Source organism: Delphinus delphis, chromosome 8 (genome assembly GCF_949987515.2).
Source record: "Delphinus delphis chromosome 8, mDelDel1.2, whole genome shotgun sequence".
NCBI lineage: Eukaryota > Metazoa > Chordata > Mammalia > Artiodactyla > Delphinidae > Delphinus > Delphinus delphis.
In genome coordinates this window covers 7,566,192-7,589,081 of record NC_082690.1, presented here as the reverse complement: position 1 = coordinate 7,589,081, position 22,890 = coordinate 7,566,192, and the positions used below count along the sequence as shown (strand labels likewise).

Below are 22,890 nucleotides of genomic sequence, written 5' to 3'. Positions count from 1 at the left end.
AGGATGATACCATCTATGTCTAACTGGGATGTCACATTACACTTCCACCTATTCCTATTATAGTTCTCACTTTATTAGGAAATCTTTATCTGAAATGGTGTAGGGCAAGTTGAGATCAGCAAGACAGAGTCGCGTTCCTTCCTGTGCTTGTCTCTGGTTGGTTAATCTGTCCCGCTTTCACGCATGAACCAGACAGGAAAGACTGAAGACAAACCCACATCATTATGAATGAATTTCTTTGCTTTTAATCTCACACAGTTTAAAGTACAATATGAAATCAGGCTACAGTATATAAAAAATTCTCCAGCAAGATGATGTGCCAGCACCAGCTCCTAAAATAAACAAACAAAAAACTCCCCAGAAGAAATTTTTTTGCATTTAAAAAAAAACACATAGAAACTTACATTGCTACATCTCTAAGCTACCTCAGTTCCGAGTTTTAAAAAGCACCTGCTTTTCCTTTTTTTTTCATCTTGCTTTTAAATTTTCAGCTTTTAAAAAATATAAATTATATGAAAATACAAGTTGGAAAATAGTCAAACACAATATAACATCTTTTTCACTCCTATACTTCTGAGCTTAAAAAAAAAGTATTCTAAAAAAAGTTCAATAACTGAGGCAGTATTCCTGATAGAGATAATTTCCTTTTAATCTATATATTTTATATATGTATATGTATACATATATTTATGGTTCCTCGAAACTTCTTTGGAATGTAGATAAGAGTTCAACACATTTATATAGACCCCAACAGAGAAAGCAGCATGCACAGCATGACTAGGAAAGAGAAGGTGTCATTTTCACCATGAAGATTAGGCAGGTTAATGCTCTAAAACCCAGAGTGTTCGTCTCCAAAGTGAGGAAAAGCATATCTGATCTTTGAATGCTACCTCCAATCCCCAAAGCCACAAAACCAGGGCTCTGTGTAGGGAAGTCCCTCCCCTGACTGACTGCAGAAGGGAACAAAAGTGACCCTGAACCCTACAGCCAAAACCAACACAGGTTAAGGCATCTCCAGGAAAATAAGAGTTTCACCCAGCTCAACCAGATTTGCCCATCCTTCCTCTGAAGTTAACATGTTTTTTTTTTTGTTTTTTTTTTTAAAAGCAGAACTCCAACAATTCTGCTACATTTCCAGTGTATAAACCACCCACCACTCTTCCTGGGATGGTCTCTGGCCTTTGGACAGAAGGAGAAAAAGCATCTGGCCAGATCGACAAAGCTGTCTGAACTCATACACTATCTACAAATACTGAAAACGGTGCACTGAGAGAGAAAGGGCATCTGAGCAAACAAGCAGCTGAAGGGCATGAGGAAGCACTTGCTTACATCTTATCTGCTAGGGAATTACGGCAGGACTCACACGGGGGAGTTCTCAGCATCATTGTACAAGGAAAGGTTGTTGATGAGTTGAGAAAGTGATTTTATGCCTGGTGGCAAACAAGCAGTGACCGATGCCCGGCCTTGGTCCTACTCTCGCCCACCACTGAAATGCGGAAAGACTTCACAAGAAAGCCCCGGGATTATCTCAGCTGCAGTTTTGCACGTCTGCAAACACACACACACATGCACACGCACACGCACACGCATGCACACACACGCAGGCGCACACACATCTTTGCCAGTGCCCAACAGAGATCACATCATCTAAGAGAAAACAATGTAGTCCAAACAGTTCTGCCTAACACTCCCTGAGCAGCTCCTAAAATATTTCGAGAGCTTCATTAAGGCACCTGCATCCGGAAGAAGATCAAAATACACAGCTGGGCTGAATGCAGCCTTCGCTTTCCAAGCAGACGCTCCGATTTCTCAGTAGGAGGAAACGCGTGAATCACAGAGCTAAGTTCCTGATCGTTCGGGGTCTGCAAGAGGACCTGGGAGAAAACGATCCACTTTCTTGAAGCTACGCTAGAAGGTAGTTAGTACTTCCAGTTTCTCAGCTGGAGCCCGTCCTAAATATTTCTTCCCCTTCCTCACTGAAGCCCGAAAAGCCATCCCTCCGTCACCTTCCTTTGAATCAGGCGCCTGTACAGCCGGGGAAGCGGGGCGGGGGGGGGGATCCTACTTATAGGAGGTGCTTTTCCTTAGTGGTCAGATGTTGGTCCTCTCTCCCCAAACTCCATTTTCAGATGACCTTTTACAACACCCCAGTTGATTATGTTTGTAGTTCAACTTTGGGAGAACTAAAAGTAGATTTGAATCCCATGGACCACCTTATTCCTACACCCCAGCTCCTTTCCTAATAGTTCCTATATCCCTTCAAGTCTTCCTTCCTCTGCAATTACTAACCCTTCACTTACCCTGTGCCAGAATAACGGATCCAAAGCACGGGGCCCTCACAGCATCTGCGCTATGCACCGTGCTTGCCCACCCAGTCTCACCTGACACCCGACTCAGCTGCCTTAAACTCTTCAAAGGAAAGCCTTGCACTTCTCCCAAAGACAGCCAAGCCCCATTTTATTCACAGGCTCCCCATTCCATGGCTCCTACAACTCAGGACATCTAAATGGCTTTATCAGACGCTCTCCAACTCATGTCATGTCTGTAGTTACTCTTTCACTCACCCATCAGAAAGCTGTACATCTCTCTCTACTGAACAACAGAGTGGGGGAAAGCAATAAATGTGGGATGCTGGGGAAATAATACACAAAGGAGAAAGGACAGAGTGTTAGTTGGGAATGACATGCATTCAGGACTTATTTCCTAAGGCCTGAGGGGTAATGCCCGTGCATACGGATTTTATTCCAAGTCATGTACGTTACAGGTCTAAAACCAGTAAAGAACCAGGTCCATCTTCCCCCTTCGATCCCCTTTCCATGACTTCTACAGTGCTCCTACATTTACTGTGGTCCAAAACCAGGGCTGCAAAATACATTCAGTTCGCAGACTTAATGCTTAGCTCAACGTTAAGTCCAGACTCTGAGAATCCACTAATGACAAGTAAGTAGAAGGGTGTGATCACAATTTTTAAAAACTTACAGGTGAAATTCACATGCACAGTTCCCTTGTACCCAAATCAGCCTTATTTTTTCCTCCACACATCAGTCACATGAATCTGGGATCCCCGATCTCAGGGACAGCGCTTTGTCTTTCCAGTGGGGTCTATATAAACAGTTTCCTTTCACTGTGACAGAATCCTCAGCCAGCATATAAAAACAAGATTGCATGGTACAGCGATACTGAGACCACTTGAGAGCTTAAGACGATTTTTAAGAAAAAAAAAAAAAATACTGGCACAAAATTTAATAGAATAAATTTTAACACAAAAACAGTTTTGGTCCCTCCCCACTGAAGTCCACCTTTGTTTGGAAAGTAGAATAAAAGGTAAATAGTCCTTGGTTTTTAGTGCATCCCCCAAAAAAAGGCTTTACCCCACCTCCCTCTTTTTCACCCTCCCAGACCTAACAACAAAAGGAAATTAATGGCCTTTTATTAGTCTCATGACTCCTGATGCATCAATTTCTTTTGCTAATAGGTCCGTAACTCAAGACACATTATTTTTTTGTGGATGATTTTTTTTTTTAAATGATTGGACACGTTAGTCTCTTCCTCCCTTAAGCCAGATCCTTCAAGCTTCTAAGAAGGCCCTTGTCTCTCTCCTGAAAATCCGCTCAAGAATTTCCCATCCCACCCACCCCACAAGTCCTGGCTCTCCTCCTCCAACGGCGCACAATTGATTATAGCTGCAGCTTACTTAGCTCCCACCCCTGAATGTAAAAAAATGAGTTCTGGAAAATTAAAAATAGAATAACAATTAAAAATTAAGAGTCCGACCAACGTGGTTGTTCTTTGAAATGTCTCAGCAGAGTTTCTCCGGCCCCTTGGTGTCCATCACTCATCCGCGTCGGGCTTGACGTCCAGCATGGCGTGCAGCTCCTCGGGCGTGTACCCCAGGAGGCTCTGCAGGTCACACACAAAACGGTACACATAGCGTTTCCCCGCCGTCTTGTGGATGATGTTTTTGTCATAATAGTAGCGAAGGCCACGGCTCAGTTTCTCATAATTCATCTTAGGTTTGTTTTTCCTTTTTCCCCATCTCCTGGCCACCTGAAATTTAATTTTAAAAAAAGGAAGAGGGGTAAACATCTACAGGATGATCCAAATGTACATGTTTATTTGCCTGCACCCGTCCATGGTGACCCACGATGTTCAAGAAAGGGTTAGAGATTCATGTACATAGAAGTTACTTTTCTGACCAATCTTTTCTGAATTCCGAATTACAAGGGTTGGGCAACAATGACAGTGAAGTTGATTCTTTGAGTTGATGAAAACACAGTGACCCTGAACTTCTAGGGAATGGAGTTAAAGCATCTGATATTAAAAAATAAAAAAAGAAAAGCAACACTATAGTGTCTCCTCTTACCCTGTATTATTAATAGAATGTCCTTGCTTTGAAAGCATGAAATCTAATGCAAGGGATGGACGGCTGAGCTGCCATCACACCTGCCTTTCATCAACAGGAAGCATTTTTTTCTGTACTGGGCACAGGGCTCCTCATGTCTGCCGGAAGAGAGAGGTTGTCTCTCTTGTTCATTGTTCTTTATCCTCAGAATTGGGCGTGGCACAGAGCAACCACTCGCCAAGTGTTTTTTTGTTTTGTTTTGTTTTTATTTTTGTATTGAAGTATAATTGAATACAATGTTGTGTTAGTTTCAGGTGTACAGCAAAATGATTCACTTTTATATATATATATATTATATATATAAAACATATATATTATATATATATAAAACATATATGTTATATATATATTATATATATATATATATTCTTTTTCAGATTCTTTTCCCTTAAAGGTTATTACAAAATATTGAGTAGAGTTGCCTGTAGTATACAATAGGTCTTTGTTGGTTACCTATTTTATAAATAGTAGCGTGTATATGTTAATCCCAAACTCAATTTATTCCTCCTCCCCTCACTAAAGCATCTGTTAATGAAAACACAAGTTAATGTGAAAATTGTACCAATCTTCCAAGGCCTCTCAAATTGTCAGACCCCTTCCATATTCACAGAGCCACAAGACCAGGGAGGGCGCAAAGTGAGAGAAAGCAACTTGTGTCTACAAAGGGCCTACTAGGTGCCAGGCACTTTATGGGCATCATATCAATTAATCCTGGAAAACAAATGGCCAATGTAGATATTTTCACTATTTTCCAAATGATGAAACTAAGGCTCAGATGAGGTCACCCAAGTAGCAGGTGGCAGAGCTGGGATCTGAACCCTAGAAAATGTCATCAACCCCACAGAACCCATCTCCAGAGCTCTCTCTCATCCTCCCTCAACAGGAGACTCTGTGAAGTCACTCCCTTCTTACCTCATCTGGGTCAGAAAGCTTGAATTCCCAGCCATCTCCAGTCCAGCTGATAAAAGACTGACAGGATTTATCGGTGAGTAATTCCAGAAGAAACTGCCACAGCTGGATTGGTCCACTGCCTGGAGACACAAGCCATCGTGAATCATTACACCAGATGCTCCACACTCTCGGCAACTAATCCCATCACGGGCCACTCCCGACCCCTCCTCTCTCAGCCCATCAGCCGGGGGAAAATGAAGGCAACACAGAGCACAAGCGGTACAGGAGGCGCTAGGAGCTTGAACAGACTGAACAGGTGAAGAATTCCTACCAAAACAGCCCTTAACACAGAAGAGCGATTGCCTTATTTGGATCGACTTAAGGGTCAGTCCATTTTTATTGCTAAGCAAACTCCAGAAAGAAAACACTGTATCGCTCCTCTGAGATACTCTAAGGCAGCATAATCTTTTTTGCCTTCAAAAACGAAGTCATTATTTTTGCCTTACAAAGTACTCAAGGTATGAACCAAGCAAGGAATGCCTCTACCAGTTCCAATCAGAAGTCAGAGCCCATAAGCAATCTGGACACAGTGTGGCTAGGAAAGACCCAGTCCGTGTAGATGAAGAAAGCCTGGCACGCTCTAACTCATACAGGAAAACTTGACTGTTTTCAGACTCTAATCTTCAACCTGAGTTTCAAATTTGTCTGATCCAAAGTAAACTGGGATTCAATAGGAAACAAGCTTTACGTCGCCTCTCAGTCTAAAACAGAAATGTCCTTTATGACCTCTAAGGGCAAACTTTTGTTATGTCTTACACGTCTATAAGGCATGTTCACATGCACCATCTTGCTTGCTCCTAAAAGCCACTCTCTACCCTCCTTATAGGCAAGGCACACTGGGCTGACTGTTTCCATTCTACTGGTGCAGAAAAAGGCGCTCAGAAAAGTGATGTGACGTTGCTCCAGGCACAATTAGAAAATGGTGGGCCTACTGCCCGGGCCGTGACTCCCAGGCACCAGGGTAACCTTGATGGACGCCTGTGAGCAAACAGCAGCTGGTCTGGGAGCTTCCTTTGAGCTCTGGGACAGCCAAAAGAAGCAACTGCTATAGCAACAGCTTCCTAGTGGTCCCTCCTCAGCACAGCCCAGGCTCAACAGGGAAAATGAAATATCTCTACCTCATCCTCACTCTGAGTACTTTAAACCCATCTGGCAAGAAATAGCTTACACAAATTCTAGAATTAAACGATTCAGCAAATGCCTACAAAATATATTAACGTTTGAGGAAACAGTCCCAGGAGCTACACTGGTAAAGCCTTACCCTTCTCTGTTTCTACCCCTCGCTGAAGAACAAGTTCATGGACAGCTCGGACACATTTGCAGGTTTCTTAGCAGTTGAATAGTCACCAGCTACCACCCTCTGCCTGGAGTAATGTCCTAAAGTGACTTCCTATGAGGAATCACTAAGAAGTCATCCGGATGGACAGGAGTAAGAAAAGAGATTTCTACTAAGAAATGCTATGGAATTTTTGGTGGCAAAATAATAAGAAAAACACAGTTATAATAGCCCTTGTGACATAATAGGTTCCCTGAAGAAGTGGAGAATGAGTATAGATACTCACAGGATCCCTGAAATGAGACATGTAAGGAAAAATCAACTACTACAGTCCAAAACTATGTAAATAAGCCAGGGAGTTCACGGTCCTCTCCTGGGTCAACCACATAACGCAGGCGTGAGAGAGAGTGGGGTGTTGCTTTCAGACACCTGGCAAAGGAAAATATGAACCGCAGCTATGATTTATCGTGTACCTACTATGTCCCGTAGTAACAGGCGATGCTTTATAGCATCTTATTTATCCCTCACAATAAGTCCATGGGTGGAGGCTGTTGTTATCGTATTCGTTTCTCCCACTTTACAGCAGAGAAAACTGACCCACTGTGAGGCTATATAACCTGCCCAAGGCCGCGCAGGTCAGAAGTGGTGTGGCTGGAACCCAGGCAGCCTGACCCCCAAATTCTTCATCTCGACACTCCATTGCCCCTAGGCAAGACCAACCCAGAAGCTGGCATCTAAACTGCCCGCTGGCTGCAGTGGTCCCAGGGATCAAAGGACCCGGCTTTCTAAACACATGTTCTCTTGCCCGCTTCTCACAGCAAGCAGTCCCGGACACTGGGCGGCCAGTGGTCCTCCAGACACAGCCGCCACTAGTGACCTTGGTGTCCACCGCCACAGGTGGCACTCCCAGCCCAGTAAGGTCCCCTCGTGGTCGCCGTTAGCCTACGTAACTCCATTATTTCTCCCCCCACTAGTTACCTTAAAACCTCTCCCACACTACTTGTCTTAAAATCCCTTTGGGGAGACAAGGGGGGCTAATTATACCAAGCTGAGGAAAGGAAAAGAAATATGGGGATTCTTGTCCCCAGGCAAGTCCTGGCCATTGGCTGGGAACAGCAAGCACGTCCCGAGTCCGGGGAGGGCGGTCCAAGAGCCACTTCCGTCCTCCACCCTCGAGACGTGCAGCCATCAAGTGGGGAAGGGGCTTTGATTAGCGTCGCTGGGACTGGCGCGTGAGGAAGGGACGTCAGACAGAACTATTGCCACTGCTCATGCTGCCGCTTCCTGAACTGAGATGTCCGAGACGCAGGCCCTGCAGCTCCAGACCGTTCTCTGTGTGCCTCTGACCCCTGGTGTCTGTGGATGTGGCCGAGGGCGGGGTGAGCCCTTGCATGTGGGTGTTTTCGCTTTTCTGTCATTGTGAGCCTTCCTTTGCTCATAAGGAACATAAACTGAAATCTGGGAACTGGGAGGCCAGGTCCTAGGTGTGGTGTCCTCTAACTCTTTTTTTTTCCTATTTACAGAAGGGAAGGGGGAGGATCAATACGAAAACCAGATGCCTAAAGAAAGCACAGGGCCTGGGATGGGGAGTCTCTGCTGGGCTGCGAAGTCAAAACAGCGGTGATGTCAGCTCAAGGCTCCTTCCTCAGTTCTCGAGGAAGAATCCAGCCAGCCCACTCAGGCCAACCACGCACACAGGGCTCCCACCCAGGGCTTTCTGGAAGTTGCCGCTAACCCTTCAGAAAGCGCTCACGGTGACCCCGAACGAAAGGGATCCGTGATGCCTCCCAGAAATTCCTCTCTTGTACACTTCTGCTGACACCCCGACCCTCCTTTTGGCTGTGGAGGCAACAGAAATGGGAAGGACGTGGGGTTCTTTTGCCGGCCAGAAACGCTGGGTCAGGGCAGGAATGTGGGCGTCAGGACAGCTTGTCCGCCGGCTGGACCAGTGGACAGTCCAACACGGGAGCCTGTTTCCACAACAACGGGGTTGTGGGAGGGCCTGGGAGGGGAAATCAGGGCCACCTGACAGGCCAGCACTTGGAGGTGGCTCTGGGGTCCCTGGTGACACTGACCTCCTGGCCAGAACCCAAGTCCAGCCCCAAGGGAAGTTCTCAAGCCCCAGACTTGTGCAAACAATGGCTGAGGCTGGCCCTCCCGGTCCGAGCTCTCCCAGGGGCTGTTTCTGCAGCGCTTGGAGTTGGTCTGTTCAAATCCTCAGGGCCGGGCTCCATCCCGTGCCCTCCCTCCGACACGCCCTCACGTGGTAAAGCCTTTTCCTCTATTTTCCTGGCACCTCCTCTCCGCTCTGGGCCCAGGCCCACACACCCACCCAACTGGACTGTGGTCCCAATGACCTTTGTCCCAGGGAGCAGAGAATGGTACTAAGAATAGTGCCAGTCATGGGAAGGGGGAGCTCATACACCAAATGTGACTCACAATGGTGTCCCTGTCCAGGGGCCCCGAGGCAGTCAACAGCGGCCTTCACCAGGCTGCCCTGGGGTGTCACACTTCAGGAATCCAGTGGCATCACTGGGAAACTATGCTTCAGAGCTCTGAACCGCAACAACAGAGGGGTCCCTGTTAGAAGGAAGTCTCTCCCCCAGGCGGTGCGGGAGGGAGGGCCCCTGCCCCACTCACACACACCACCCCCTACCCCGCCGTCGGCCCCCTCCCTGGCCGCAGTGGGGAATTTCCTCTGACTGCTTTGTTCTTCTCGGCTTCTGGGGGGAAGAGGAAAACTCTTAGCGCAACACTGACAGTCCTGATCTGAAGACTGTGACACAATCTCAGAAGAGATAATATCAGGTGGGTACCTGGAGGGACCGCAGGCCAGCAGAGCAAGTCTCACACGAGGATGCTTCCCTCCAGAGGCGACCCTCAAAGCACTTCAAATCCAAGGCTACGATCTCTTTTTTTGTTAAGGCGAAGCTTCAAGTCAAGTCTTACTCATTTGGTTGTTTATGTCCCTTTTCTTTGTCTGGGGACTGGGAGATCCCCATATCCATCTCAATGAGCCAGGGATGGTTATTTAAAAGCCCCTGCTTTTTTACTCCCTCGCTCCGAGGCTAAGAAGTGAGCAACTTCGGTAAAAGGAAAGCAACGGGCTAGGATGGGATGTTAGAAAGGCTCAGGATCATAATTCTTTCCGTGTGGCCACGTACAGGTATCTTCTCTGTTTCTAGGCTTGGGGGTTGCCTGCCATGGCAATGAGCTCGCTGCTCATGAACGGGGGTCAGGGTGGGACTTCAGTTTTTCCTTTCCAGTTCAGCTGCAAGTTCTCACTCTGTCACCTGTGCCCAGCGCGAGGTTAACACACAAGAGTGGAGCCCGGGGCAGCGGCTCTCTCGGGCAGCCTCCCATCATGCTTTGCTTGCACCAAGACCGGCTCCGACAGCTTTGTTCTCCCTGCATCTCTCTCACCACTAGAACACATGCTCCAAGGGCGGGGACTGTGTGTTTTCACTGCTGTAACCCAAAGCCTGGGATGGTGCCTCACCAACAAACACCAGCTATCAAAAAGCTATTTGTTGTTAAGTGACTCCAGCTGTTGGCTCCCTGCAAGCCTGGGCTGCGTCTGATTGACCCTTCTGTGTTCAATGCCAGGCCTGGGACCTCGTCTCGGACAGGTGCTCGGTAAACATTTACTGAACTGCATGATTCAAAACAACCCTCCTCTGCAGAAAGGTGTCAGGGTTTAAAAAAGCGACCCAAACTGCTTCTCTCTATTAAACTATATTTGGGGCCAAACAATATGGGTGACTCCCAGGCTACGTTTCATCAACATGGGCCCCAAAATAAAAACGACCACACCTCCTGTCCTTTGGGGAATTCATTTGCTACTTTGAGAATCTAATCTCTGCAGCTCGACTCTCAAAGTCAAATACCTCAGTGTGGGCAGGACACCACATTTATTTTAACCTATGAAACTCTCATGGTTGGTCACCCTTGCAACAGGGTTCACTCTGCCCCAATAGCACACATCTGACAGGTGGTTCTAAAACAGAGGAACGGGACCGACTGGCCCCTCCCTTTCACCCAGGTGTCTCTACCCACAGCCAAACGATGATGGCAAAAACAGAACACTCAAATCCAGAAATGACCCATCTGTTCACAAGTGTGAACTGTCTTTCAGACTACTGCAGGAGTGCCTACCTCTGGGGGTGGTGGGTCACCCCGGAGCCTCTAAGCATCACCCCCTTCTTGTCAACCCCCTTCTAAATTATCATTCACAAAAGATCTCCAAGTCCCTCTGTTTCCATTCAGTCCTTATGAAATGACGTTTAATGACAAATTGAACAGAAAGCATCCTGTCAGTCTCTTGCCCTCTGGGCCAAACTCAACATGAAGCGGCACCGTCTTCTGCCTGAGGATGAAGGAGCCACGAGATGCACTGCTGGTTGGTGTGGCATCCAGAGCACTGGGATTTTCAAAAGAAGGAAGAGTAGAGACTGCTTCATACTTTGGCTTGGCTTTATGCCTGTAGGTGCCTTTTCCCACCTCTTCTGAGTTATGTCCCTCCGTTGCCCTCAACTCAACCCAATTTCACCTCATCCCCAGCACAATCTGTATATGTACGATACATTCTGTAACTGGCCAAGGTGCCTCGGTTCAAGGAATCACTGTAGATCAATAGGTTCTATACACACGTTCCTCTATCAATGGCTAGTAACACAAGGGCAGCAATCAGGGATACGAGTTCCAATAATTCAACTCATAACCACAAACAACTTTCTAACAGGCACCTGAAAAACACACCTCATGGACGTCATGAGGGGCAACATGTTCGTGCCCTTGTGTTTATGTATTGCTGGTATAGCCAGGACTTAACAATGGAAACAAGTTAGAGGACAATTAAAACCAGCTTTTAATGTCAAGTCCATGTCTCTGACACGTTAGACCAAAAGAAAGAAGGAAGCATTTCAAAAAATTTAAACAAACAAACAAACAAAGATGTCAGGCATTGGACATACTGACAGAGCGATAACAGCAGATAGTATCGCATAAAATGAAAATATATACAGGATGGTGGGAAACGCCCAAAACAGGGAGTCAAGCGTCTAGAGCTTTGATCCCAATTCTTCCCCGATTCACTGAGTGACCTCACGCAGCTGGTTGACCTCTCTGGGCTTTAGTTTATCTATCCCTAAAATGAAAATAGTTACCCCTGCTCCTCTCTACTTTACAGAGATGTAGATCAAGTTCCTATTATTAAAAATAAACATAAATATAAATATATGCATATATATATAAAGAGCTGACCACAGCGCAGAGCAGTCTGGGAACAACATAAAACACGACAATGGAGGGAATCCCCTGGCGGTCCAGTGGTTAAGAATCTGCGCTTCCACTGCAGGGGGCACGGGTTCAACCCCCGGTTAGTGAACTAGGATCCCACACGCTGTGCGGCGCAGCCAAAAAAATAAAATAAAATAATAAAACACAACAATGGAAGAATTAAACAACAGAAAAAAATATTTTTAAAAGCAGACTTTTCCAAAAGGAAAACAAGAGAAAAAAAAGATGGAGTTGAAAAAAAAAATAGCAAAAGCACTAGATCAAATTCAATGATTCTTCCAAGAATTCAACTGGCCTTTTATACGGCAACTTTGAAAAAGGAGAAAGTTAGAAGCTAAGACAAAATGGTTAAAGTATGTAAGTGTAAAATGTTTTAAACACTGTAGATGAGAATAACTGGTTAAGGTTTTTTAAAGTGAGGGATAACTCTGAAGTTCTTGCTCTAATTCAAAGTAGGCAGGCACAAAAAGAGCAGATGCAAACTGCTTTGCAAGTGAAAGTATCACCGACATTTTATGGTTTGGGGAAATCTTGGCCACAGACAGACTTAGATCCTCTTTCCCCCAGTGCACGTTTTTCCCCTCCTAATCATTTATACCCATCACCAAAGCGCACTCCACCTAATAATTATGTAGGGCTGAGCTAGAATGAGTCCAGCATTCCCCACAAATGTCTGTAGTTTGGCCCTAGAAACAGATCCCATCACTATTAACTGAAGAAAGAGCAGAAAGTCTTGCCCAGCTATTAATGTCCAGGACAGTCTGGGCAGTGAGTCTGGGGCTGGCAATGGGTCAGCCGGGCTGCCCCACCTGCGAAAGACGAAAGTGAGGCTCACTTGAGTCTGCCTGGGGCCTGAGAACAAGACAGTTACACACTTAAGTATCTGGAGGAAAGGCCCTTGTTTTTGCTTGGGCTCCTTACACCTACGTGTGTTCAAAGTACACATGTGTGGGAGCGGCCGCAGGGAAAGGAGACCCTTCCTCTCTTAAAGGGGCAGCCTGTACTCGAATGCAGGCACCTTTCCTCCAAACCCAGGAACTCTGCCTAACCATGTTCAATCCGCCACTCAGACACACACTTGGATAGTGAGCCAGCAAAGCTGAAGGCAGGAAGCGGGCTTCTTTACAGCTTTTCCTCCTGAGGTCTGCGAGGTAACTGATTGTTTTAAGAAGTCACCAGAAATGGGTAAGGTTTGGATTTGAGGGTACGGAGTGAAAATTTTGTTTAGAAACCAAAATAGAAAGGAAAAAAAAGCGCTTTATGTCACTAATGTACATGTCAAAAGAAAATGCCTTCCTAAGTATGTAGGTGACAAGAAGAAAGAAGGAGGTCTTCACTGATTAGAACTAGAAAATAGGACTTGAGAGTTCTGAAGCCTGGACCTTTTCTAGTAGGTTCTCAAATGCCATCTGAGCTTTATTTTATCCTAGGGGGTAAAGTTTCCCCCTCGTACCAAGTTTCCCCCTCGAGAAATGACTAGTTAACGTATTCAAATTCTTGGGGAGGTGACTAGATCCTAAGCCATCATTTGCGCATATAACTTTTCAAGCCTTTATCTAGCAAATAATTTCTGAACACCCCTCAAATGTAAAGCATGGTAGCCAGATTGGGTGGAATAACAGAAGAGGGTACTAAAAGCAGCATAGAGGCAGCAGAAGAAACACTTCTGTCCCACCATAATGGGATGAGCTGAAAGGCGCTACCCACGCCTTTAAAGAACAAAGGAGCGAGAACCCAGCCTCGAGGGGCCTTCACGAGAAACTGCACCCATCTCAGCTCTGAAGGTCAAACACCTCCACGGAGCCCAGCCCTAAGAGCCCCTCTCCCGCCAAGCAAGTCCCAGCTTCCTCACCGAGTTCAGACTTTCACATTCACCCACCTTAGGACAACTTTCACTCTCATTATCTCTCAGGGAGAGGTGAGTCACACAGCAAACAATGCAGTTCGGTAAGTTAAAGTCAACAATAGGCACTGAATCCAGAAGCCCGTCGTGGGCCACCAAGAGCGTCGGGACCACGGTCTGGAGTCCTGCTGTACGACCAGCCAGACACCACGCTGATCAGTCAGGGATGATGGGGCCACGACCGCATGCTGCTGGGCCCTCTGGCCACAGGCAGCATATGTGACTCCATCCACCCTGTCCCCAACCAAGGTCAGGCTTCCTGGGGCTGCTCCAGCCAGGAATGGTGCAGAGGGCACAAGAGGCCATTCCTGCAAGACAGAGAGCTCCCCAGTCTTTGACCGAGGAGTCCCATCAGCCTGGCCACACCTCTCTTGGAATTGAGCTGCAGTTGGAGGCTCTTCCTACCTGCAGCACAGCCTGAAGGCTCCCCTGCCCTTTCTTCCTCTTCCCATTGTGTTCTTCAGATGTTCTCCCCCGAGTCTAATCGTGCCTTGGCATCTGCAGACCCAAACTAACATGCTACTAACGTTGGATATTTTCCTACAAATTGTCTGACATTGTGAAAACCTGTGAAAGGCCTCTCCTTTGCTGTTTGCCGTGTGACTTTGGGCTAGACTTCTTCCCCCTCTGAACCTCAATTCCCTCCTTTGTACAATGAGGATAACAGATTTTTCCTCATGTGGTCATTGGAGACAGTTAAAAAAAAAAAGAATGCGTATGAAAGAGTCTAGCACTTAGTAGGAGCTCAACACACATGTGGGTTGAGCTGAATAGCTGAAGGGACCTAATCTGGTATGAAATATTGGCTGTGCCCCCAAGATACTGCCCGGAATTACTGGCATTCTGTAAGTCAAATCCATCATCCCCTGACCTCGAAGAATGTAGAACTGTATTGAAGGACAGAAGGTCTGGAGAATAATACGAAACAGTGGTAACAACGAGCACCTAGAGGGTGCTTCCTGTGGACCTAGCACTGTGCTGGGTGCTTTCCGTAAGCTATTCATGGAATTCCCACAATAATCCTAGGAGATAGGAACTCCTATTATGACCATTTCGCAGGTGAGAAAACTGAGGCACAGAGATGTCAGCTTGCCCACAGTCACGCCGCTGGTCAGTGGCAAAGCCAAGACACACTCAGGCTGCCTGGCTCCAGAGTCCATACTCTTAACCCCACCACGATGAAGCCTCTGCAACATACCCAGTGGTCAAACAGCCTGGATGGTCTCCTGTCATGTGCTTAACCTGGATTTAAGACTGAAGGCATAAAAGTGACAGACGGGGTGCTGATAACCATCCTATCTGTAAGCATCACATGAAAGTCACTTTAGGGAGAAGAGGGAGGGATATACAGAGGCCCTAGAACAACAGGGGTTTGAACTTCATGGGTCCATTTATACATGGATTTTTTCTTTATAAATACATTGGAAAATTTTTTTGTACATTTGCAACAATTTGAGAAAAACTCAGACAAACCGCATAGCCTAGAAATATGGAAAAACTAAGAAAAAAGTTGGGTATGCCATGAATGCATAAAATATACGCAGATGTACACAGAACAGACAAAAAGTGTGTAAATCGACTGTTTATGTTAGCAGGTCAACAGTAGGCTAGTAGTTAAGTTTGGGGATTATACTCGGATTTCTGACTGTGTGGGAGTCAGCGCCCCTCACCCCCGTGTGGTGTTCACGGGTCAATTGTAGCACCTCTTGAATGGAGTCTCCACGCCGGGGAACCACTGGTCAATCAGTGTCCAGAGAGGCAAAGGCATCCAGGGAACCAGGAGATGCCAAGGGGCGAAATCTCACAGAGCCCTTCCCAGCAGAGGCTGCGGGAGTTTCCAGGCCGGCTGTTCAAGGCCGACAGGACCTGTGTGGATGCCTCGGCAACACACTGGCTGAATTCTGTTCAGTGGAAACATCTGACTTCAAAGACAGAAAGGTGGAGCTTCAAAGTGGAGACAGAGTGGAATTCCAGAACTGTCACCACCCAGTTCCACCACTTGGAGTTAGATTTTGTTAAAGAAACAGCGACCCAAATAAATGGGAGACTCAGAGACTCCTTTAAAGCTGGGGGACTGGGTCCCCAGAAAAGATGTGTCATCGTGTAAGTTTCCTGCCTCCTAATCCAGGCACCCACAGGCCTCGGCGAGTTGGAACGCCAGGGTCTGAGATTCTGTTTTGTGAAGTATGAAGGGGCCTCTCCGCCCCAAAGGCAGCTCGCCGGAGCTACCGTAGCTGCGTCCAGACCCCGGGGTGGCTCAGCCAGCTGCGGTCTTCAAGGGCAACTGACGGAAACAGGGAACCTCCCTGTCCATATTTCCGAAGCCAGTTAGAAGAAAAAAATGAAGAGTGAAGCCAAATCCTCCCACCGTGTGATCTTTTCCACGGGTGGCAGATGATTAAGAAAAATGGTCCCAAAGCGAACCAGTCAGGAGGCGGAAGCAGTGGAACGTCCATGCAGGCAACACCAAGGGGCTTCTGCCCCCCCCTCCCCCTCCAGCCCAGAGCTGCCAGGGAGATCTCCTTCCCCAGGCTCCAGAGTATTTCCCCAGCAGCCTCATAACTGAGCAGCATGTTAACCCGTTACTCCAGTGAGGTCCCAAAGGCACTCCACACACCCCCTTAGGACCCAGCGCCAAACACAGCACAGAGAATCAGAGTCCCCCCGGCTTCTGGCAGCAAGCCTCCAGTTAGGCTCAGGGGGTCTGTCTGGCTTCCTACAGCCTGCTACTCACAGGGGCCTGTGAGGAGAAAGGGAAGATGCTCCATCTGCCTTTCTCACTGCCAAGCTCTTTTCTTCCCAGCCACCCAGGTGCTGTCCGACGATGGTCTACACCAAGACTGTGATGCTGCCTGTAAGCCTGAGGCCAGGCCCAGCCTCGCCTGGGCCGAGAATCTCAGGGCCCCTGTAACAGGCAGTACTGCACGCAACAGGCACCAGAGTTCTACGCTCATGTCAGCAAGCTGGTTCTTCTTGACTTTAGTCAATTCACACCCTTATCGCGACAGCAGGCACATGGAAAGACTATATTCCAGAGCTTGGCTCAGGGAATCACCACCCTCCCCCCATTATAAAACTCCAGGCTGTTCCACCTGTAGACGAGCATTAGAATCTTCTGCACAGATTCACACTGCACTACCCTGCTCCGGTGATGCGCCACCCCCCTTCCTCGTCAATGACTTAGGCTCACACCAGAAGCTTCCTCGGTGGTTGTTTGTACCTGAGGACGCTGGGATGATTTTGCAATCCAGCTTTCCGTCAGAAAACTGTGATTTCAGGAAATGCCATCCAATCTCAGGTTTCATTCTGAACTGAAGGGCTTTGAAGCACTTCTTTTTGCAGGAAAGTTGTTTATTTTCAAATACATGTTTTAGCAGTAGCTTTAGGTTCCTGAACCCTAAAACTCAGTGACCAGTCAGATCCCCCAGGTTCTGGGCATGGCCCAGGGACTCTGTTATTCTGTGACGGTGGACGGGCTCTAATTTATCTACAAAATAGCAAGAAGAAGGTTTATCTCAGGCCAAAAGCAACAGGGGAATACCTAGGGCTTCTATCTACAAGGCTGGTACGGCTTCGTGTGATGCCTCACGCAAAAATATTTGCAAGTTGGATTCCTGACGGTCCCATATCGAGCCTTTAGGAGACTGAGGGATCAGCTATTCACAAATCGGCCCAGCACGGTAAAACATACTTTCGTTATAGTTACTGACTAGCTTTGGGCTCAGCTTTGCTCAGGCTCCAGGATAAAGAAGAGATCCTCACCACTTCATCAACAATTACAACACAAAGCTGGGGCTTCTCCTAGACAACGACAACACGACAGTTACCAGCAGGCCTGCTCCATACCAACTGCAGAAGTGATAGGAAAGGATTCCTTATTTGTAGCAACAAAAGTCTGGCAGTCTGGAGTGAAGCTCTATAAAGCTGATTTACAGAGCAATAGCTCCAACTCCCTCCTGCCCCCAAGACCCCCCTCCCCCCCCAACACACAGTGTGAATTAGTGACAAGCAAGAGACAAGACTCCTAATCTACTCTATGGGAGCAACTGAGATAACCAATGAGTGTTCTCATTCTTTAAGAGGGAGAAAGATTTCGTACTCAGGTGAGACATCTGGCACTTAAGGTTCAATTCAAGAGCTACCTTCCTGCAGAAGGCCTGGAATAAGTCCTTTTTGGTGCCTCAGTTTCATCATTGATAAGAGGGGCCTGGAGGGACAGAGAGGAAGGGAAAATACTCTTTGACAATCCAACATATTATTCTACACCTGCTGAAATGGAAAAAAAAAAAAAATCAGAGATGCCCATGTGTGTCAAGGATCTAGAAGGCTTTTTGCTTAGGTCCATCAAATACATAGAAAACACCAGGCCACTTCTCTCAGTTTGTTTTGTAATCAGATGGGGTTCATAATGTATCTTCGAACAAAAGAAAATGGAGCTCTCTGATCGTATCAGTTTGATAACCAAAAGCGGTCCCAGTGAGGTAAGAAGGTGCATTCTTGGCGGAAGCCAGCACTGCATTTGATGTATTCTTAACTCAGCGAACAGGCAGGCTTTCAAGCCATGTTATCTGCCCACACATCTTGACCTAATTTAACAAGTTGCCATGGGAGCCCAGTGAAGGTTGATGCAATTTTCTTATCTTGGGAGGAAGGATGCAACTGTGCAAGAGAATGTGAAAATTCAGTTTCTAACTGATTTCCACACTTACGGTGCAGTAACTAAGACAGCATCTGAAGAAGTAAAATGTATTCCTTTGAGAGTGAGACGAACAGAGACCTAGGCTCCTACTGCACTGGCAGGAAAATGGATTCACACCCCCGCACAGGGAATCTATACATGCATCCTTTAGTTCAAGCCAAGTCATAGTGATGTAAAAGGTACACATGTGCTCCTACCGTGTAGCCACACATACTCTGGAGTTAGTCGAATTTTAAGGAAACAGATTAAAAAAAAAAAAAAGAGCTCAGAACTTGAGATAGAAAATAGGTGTGACATTTATGAGCAATGAAAAGTCTTGCCAACACTTATACAATGATTTCCACTTTCCAAAGTACTTTTCCAAACTTCAGCTCATCTTAGCATGTCTGCATAGACTCAGAGATCCATTTATAAAAACTCCAGTCACTACACGCTCCCCGCGTGGTGGAGGGGGCTGAGTAAGCATGTTCCATCCCCCTTCCCCATTCCCTAGGATGTATGTGAAATGATAAGGGGTCACAATGAGGGGCAAGATATAGTTTGCACTGCGGACAGGAGAAGTCCACCAGGAACTGAACACAGGAAGAAAAGACACCCAAATTTGGACCACTCCCGACATGCCTAACAAATTCCTGACCTTCATCAAACCACAGCAATACGAAAATCCAGTTCAAGTCTAAGGACAATGACAGTGTCTTGAATTCGTCAAGATAGTGAACCTTCCAAGGCTACGAACACTTGTCTGCACTCAACATGGGCTCAGATTTGCTGAAATAATTGATTTGTTACGAGTGAGCTCTCTCCCCTGCGTCTAGCACCATGTCTAGCACTCATTTGTCTCGTTAATTGAGTTAGTTCAATTACATTTTCACAGATCTCCTACCACCGAGAGAGGGAGGGACACTTCCATTTCACTAAAAGTAGAAGAGGGTACAAGGTAAATTTGCCTGAAATCACACAGTGTGTTAGCGCTGGGAGGAGCTCAGAGGACTTCTGTTTTCTGGGCTATTGTTTGCACCTCCATCTGAGATGGTTTGAAAAGTTAAATCCCCAGTTATAAAGAAGAAACAACTGAATGGTAAGATACTTAAAAAAAGGTTTTTTAGTTCAAATGACTACTTGAATTTTTGAGATCTTTGATAATCATCCTCTCTTTGCTTCCATTCACTGAATTAGTTTTATTCCCCTAGAAAGAAAGAGAGAGAGATAGAGACAGAGACAGAGACAGAGATAGAGAGGCAGAGAAAGAGAGAGGAAAAGAGAGGGAGGGAGGGAGGGAGGGGAGAAGGGAGGGACGGAGGGGCACCCATTAAAAATAATCTATCCAAATAAGGGATGACATCAAACATAACTCACAGCTCCAGGACATTCCTGTATTTGTCCTGAAAAGAGCTTTTGAGGTTCTCATCTGTTTCCCTCTGGGTTAGGATTGCCAGAGAAGCCTCACAGGCGGCATTTTGGTGTTGGCCCTCTTGATGACATTTCATGTCCCTAATTTGTACTTCACACTCATTCCTCGTTCTTAAAATTTCCAATTCACCCTTTTCCTTCTCTTCTTGAAACTGGGACACGTGGAGAGATTCCCAACTCTCAGATAATTCTTGCCAAGGTACTGAGATCATCTTAGTCAAAACCCTTTAAATCACTCTTGTAGACTATTAGCTCTGCAAGCTTCTCCCACCTACGAAATCCAATAACTAATATATATATATATATACCCCTTTCAGAGGAGTTTCTATTTGAGGTGGAGATGAGGCGTTCACCATTTCTAGAAACTTCTAGACTTTCTGGAGTGTAGCCATGAATCCTTAACAGAATCTTTTCCCATGAAGGCTGACCTAAATCATAAGACTCTCTTTGGCCAGAACCCAAACTTTAGAACTTAAAGTCAGTTTATTTAATATCATTATCCACAAAACCGCCTTAACTAGCAACATGTTCAGAACTGTACACCAAGCTGAGAGAGAATGATGAAAATTGTCATATGGGAGAAAATTATAATTGTGCCTGGTAATGGTGGTTATGGTGGAGATTACGCCAGAGGGAATAAGGCAGGACCTTTAATAGGGAGAAACTAAGTTGAGGATTTGGTCCTGGAAGCTCGGGCAGAAGGAGGAGAAGAGGTGGCCTTTACACTTGGGCAAACGACAGAGCCGAGTGTAACCTGTGCCATAAGAACAGAAGCAAGTACAGCCACTTAGAGACGCCTGCCGCCTCCACAGCCCAGAGTCATGCCAGAGCTGCCCTGGCCTCTCCTCCTCCTAATCAAGCAGCACTTCTCTCCTCCTTCATCAGTGTATCCAACTGGAGTCCAGTTCTTAAAATACCTAAGAGTTTAATTACAGGAGCCAGCACTCCTGTGCATATTGAAAGAGACTTTATATACTTTCCTTATTCCAGGTGCCATTAATGGAAAAGGGCAAACTTTCATTGTCTGCTGCCCAAGATGGGAAGGAACTCCCTGGCAAAGCAGCAAGTTCCCATCTACTCGAGATGTTCCAGCGAGGACCTGGGGAATATACTGCAGCAAGAAGAAAGTAGGGAACCTTTAAGCTCCTTTCTGGCCCACGACTCTATATACAGACCTTGTCGCTACCTCAAAATCCAGACCTAGCTCCTGAGCACCTATCCGTGCACTGAACCGCATGGGGAGCTGGAAGAATGCAACGTAAAAGACACACACCCCCCTGATCCTTGAAGGAGGAGGAACTTTTCTAAGCATGTGAGCTGTTCTCAAAGGTCAGCTGGCTTTCCTAGTAAAGACCTGAGATTTCCCTCACACAAGAACAGGGATCCAGCACACTCTTCAGATCAGACAGACACGTCACTAGAAACACAGATCTTGCTGTCTGTCTTCATCCATACAGAGGGTCCCCACCAGTGACCTGTCCAGGGTGGATAAACTGTAAGAGAACAGAGGGCAAGGTCACAGCTGTGTCATCCAAGCTTAAAAATAAGCTCTGCTCGCGACACAATTTCTAATGTTTACAAAACACGACAATCTTACAGAAAGGGTCTGATCGTTAACATGCGTCTGCTCCTTGGACAGTTGTCAGATATACTCTTCAAACCCTTCCAGAGCTAGACAGCCTATGGGCCACACCTTGCTTGGACAATGAATCATTTTGCTCTAGTACCAGATTCTCAATCAAAGCCCAGACTCTCAACATACATCTTCCTTCCTCTGTGACATTTCTTCAGTCACCACTACTACAACTTTCACTCCTGGAAAAAAATCAACAGTAAAGCTAAGCGACAAGAAAGGTTTCCTATGTAGGGCAGGATCCGGCCAGAGTGTCCGGTGACTGAGGGCACTGTTCCCATTGGAGAGACCGGCCAAATACTGAGGATTCTACTGCAAATGAGTCCAGGGTGTAGGCCATTCCGTGACGGCTTTGAGAGATGCCACTGCTGGTTGTGGGTTTAGAGAGACCTCCCAAGGGCAGGCGAGAAGTCCTTTGATGCTAGACCACAAGGCAGAGGTTCCAGAAACACCAAATCAACAGAGTTCCCTTCTCCCAGCGCGGGGTAAATATCCAAAATATCAGTTTTCCCTACCGATCCTGGAAAGGATCCCTTGGGACAGAACGACACTGCTTGCTTCCAAAAGCCAATGGCTATTCACAGAGTGGCTTGAGAGGCTGACCCAACCTCTCCGAGTCTACTTCTCCCCACCCCCCCGGAAAGAAAGAGGCTGGCTTCAGGGGCTGGGAATGTGCACAGAAGCTTCCAGGGAGCCCACCCTCAGCGAGCAGGAGGTGGGGCGGGCGCCTACCTGTGTAGCCAGCCAGGGCCGCAGCAGGGATGACAGGCTTGTCCTTGTTGAGGTCAGCACGGTCACGCACATAGTCCTTGAAGGTGCCCTTGGGCTTGTGGTTGGGCAGGGCGGCTGGGTAGTCCTCTGAGTCGAAGCTGTCGTAGGACGGGACACGCTGCAGGCTGTTGAAGGATGACTGGCTGCTCCAGGACTGCGTGAGGCGGTCGCAGCTATCGTAGCTCTCTATGCTCTCAAAGGAGTCCTGGCCCCCGAGCTTGCCTGGAGGAAGAGGAGGTGGGAGGAGGGCAGGGAGGAGGGATGGGAAGAGACACTGTGAAACCCTCTCGGTGAGGATGCGCAGGACGGATGGAGGGAGTGGCCGGTGGGGATGGAGGCGTGTGGGTTTGCTCTGGGGAGGAGGGGCTGCCTGGGCCCAGTCTGCGAGCCCCCTGCGTGGTCTCGTCTTGCTCCAGAGCCCCTAGGACAGAGATGCAGAGTCGGGCGCAGCTTCCATCTGCCAGAGGGAGACAGCAGTGTTTGGGACCGCAAGAATTCCAGAGCCAGAAATCTACAGGCTGAGAATCATGCCGGCTATGATGGGATT

The 22,890-nt window shown here is 47.0% G+C and overlaps 1 protein-coding gene across 1 annotated transcript in view; it reads right to left on the bottom strand.

The window, feature by feature from the left end:
- Positions 1-222: 222 nt before the first annotated feature.
- Positions 223-22,890, bottom strand: part of ETS1 (ETS proto-oncogene 1, transcription factor) — a 66,152-nt gene continuing 43,484 nt past the window's right edge. Inside the window, exons 6-8 of the mRNA XM_060017682.1 lie at positions 22,305-22,565; positions 5,315-5,433; positions 223-4,047 (exon numbers count right to left, since the gene is read on the bottom strand). Of these exons, the coding sequence (XP_059873665.1) occupies positions 3,832-4,047; positions 5,315-5,433; positions 22,305-22,565 (596 nt within the window). The 3' untranslated portion in view covers positions 223-3,831. The remainder of the gene's footprint in view (positions 4,048-5,314; positions 5,434-22,304; positions 22,566-22,890) is intronic.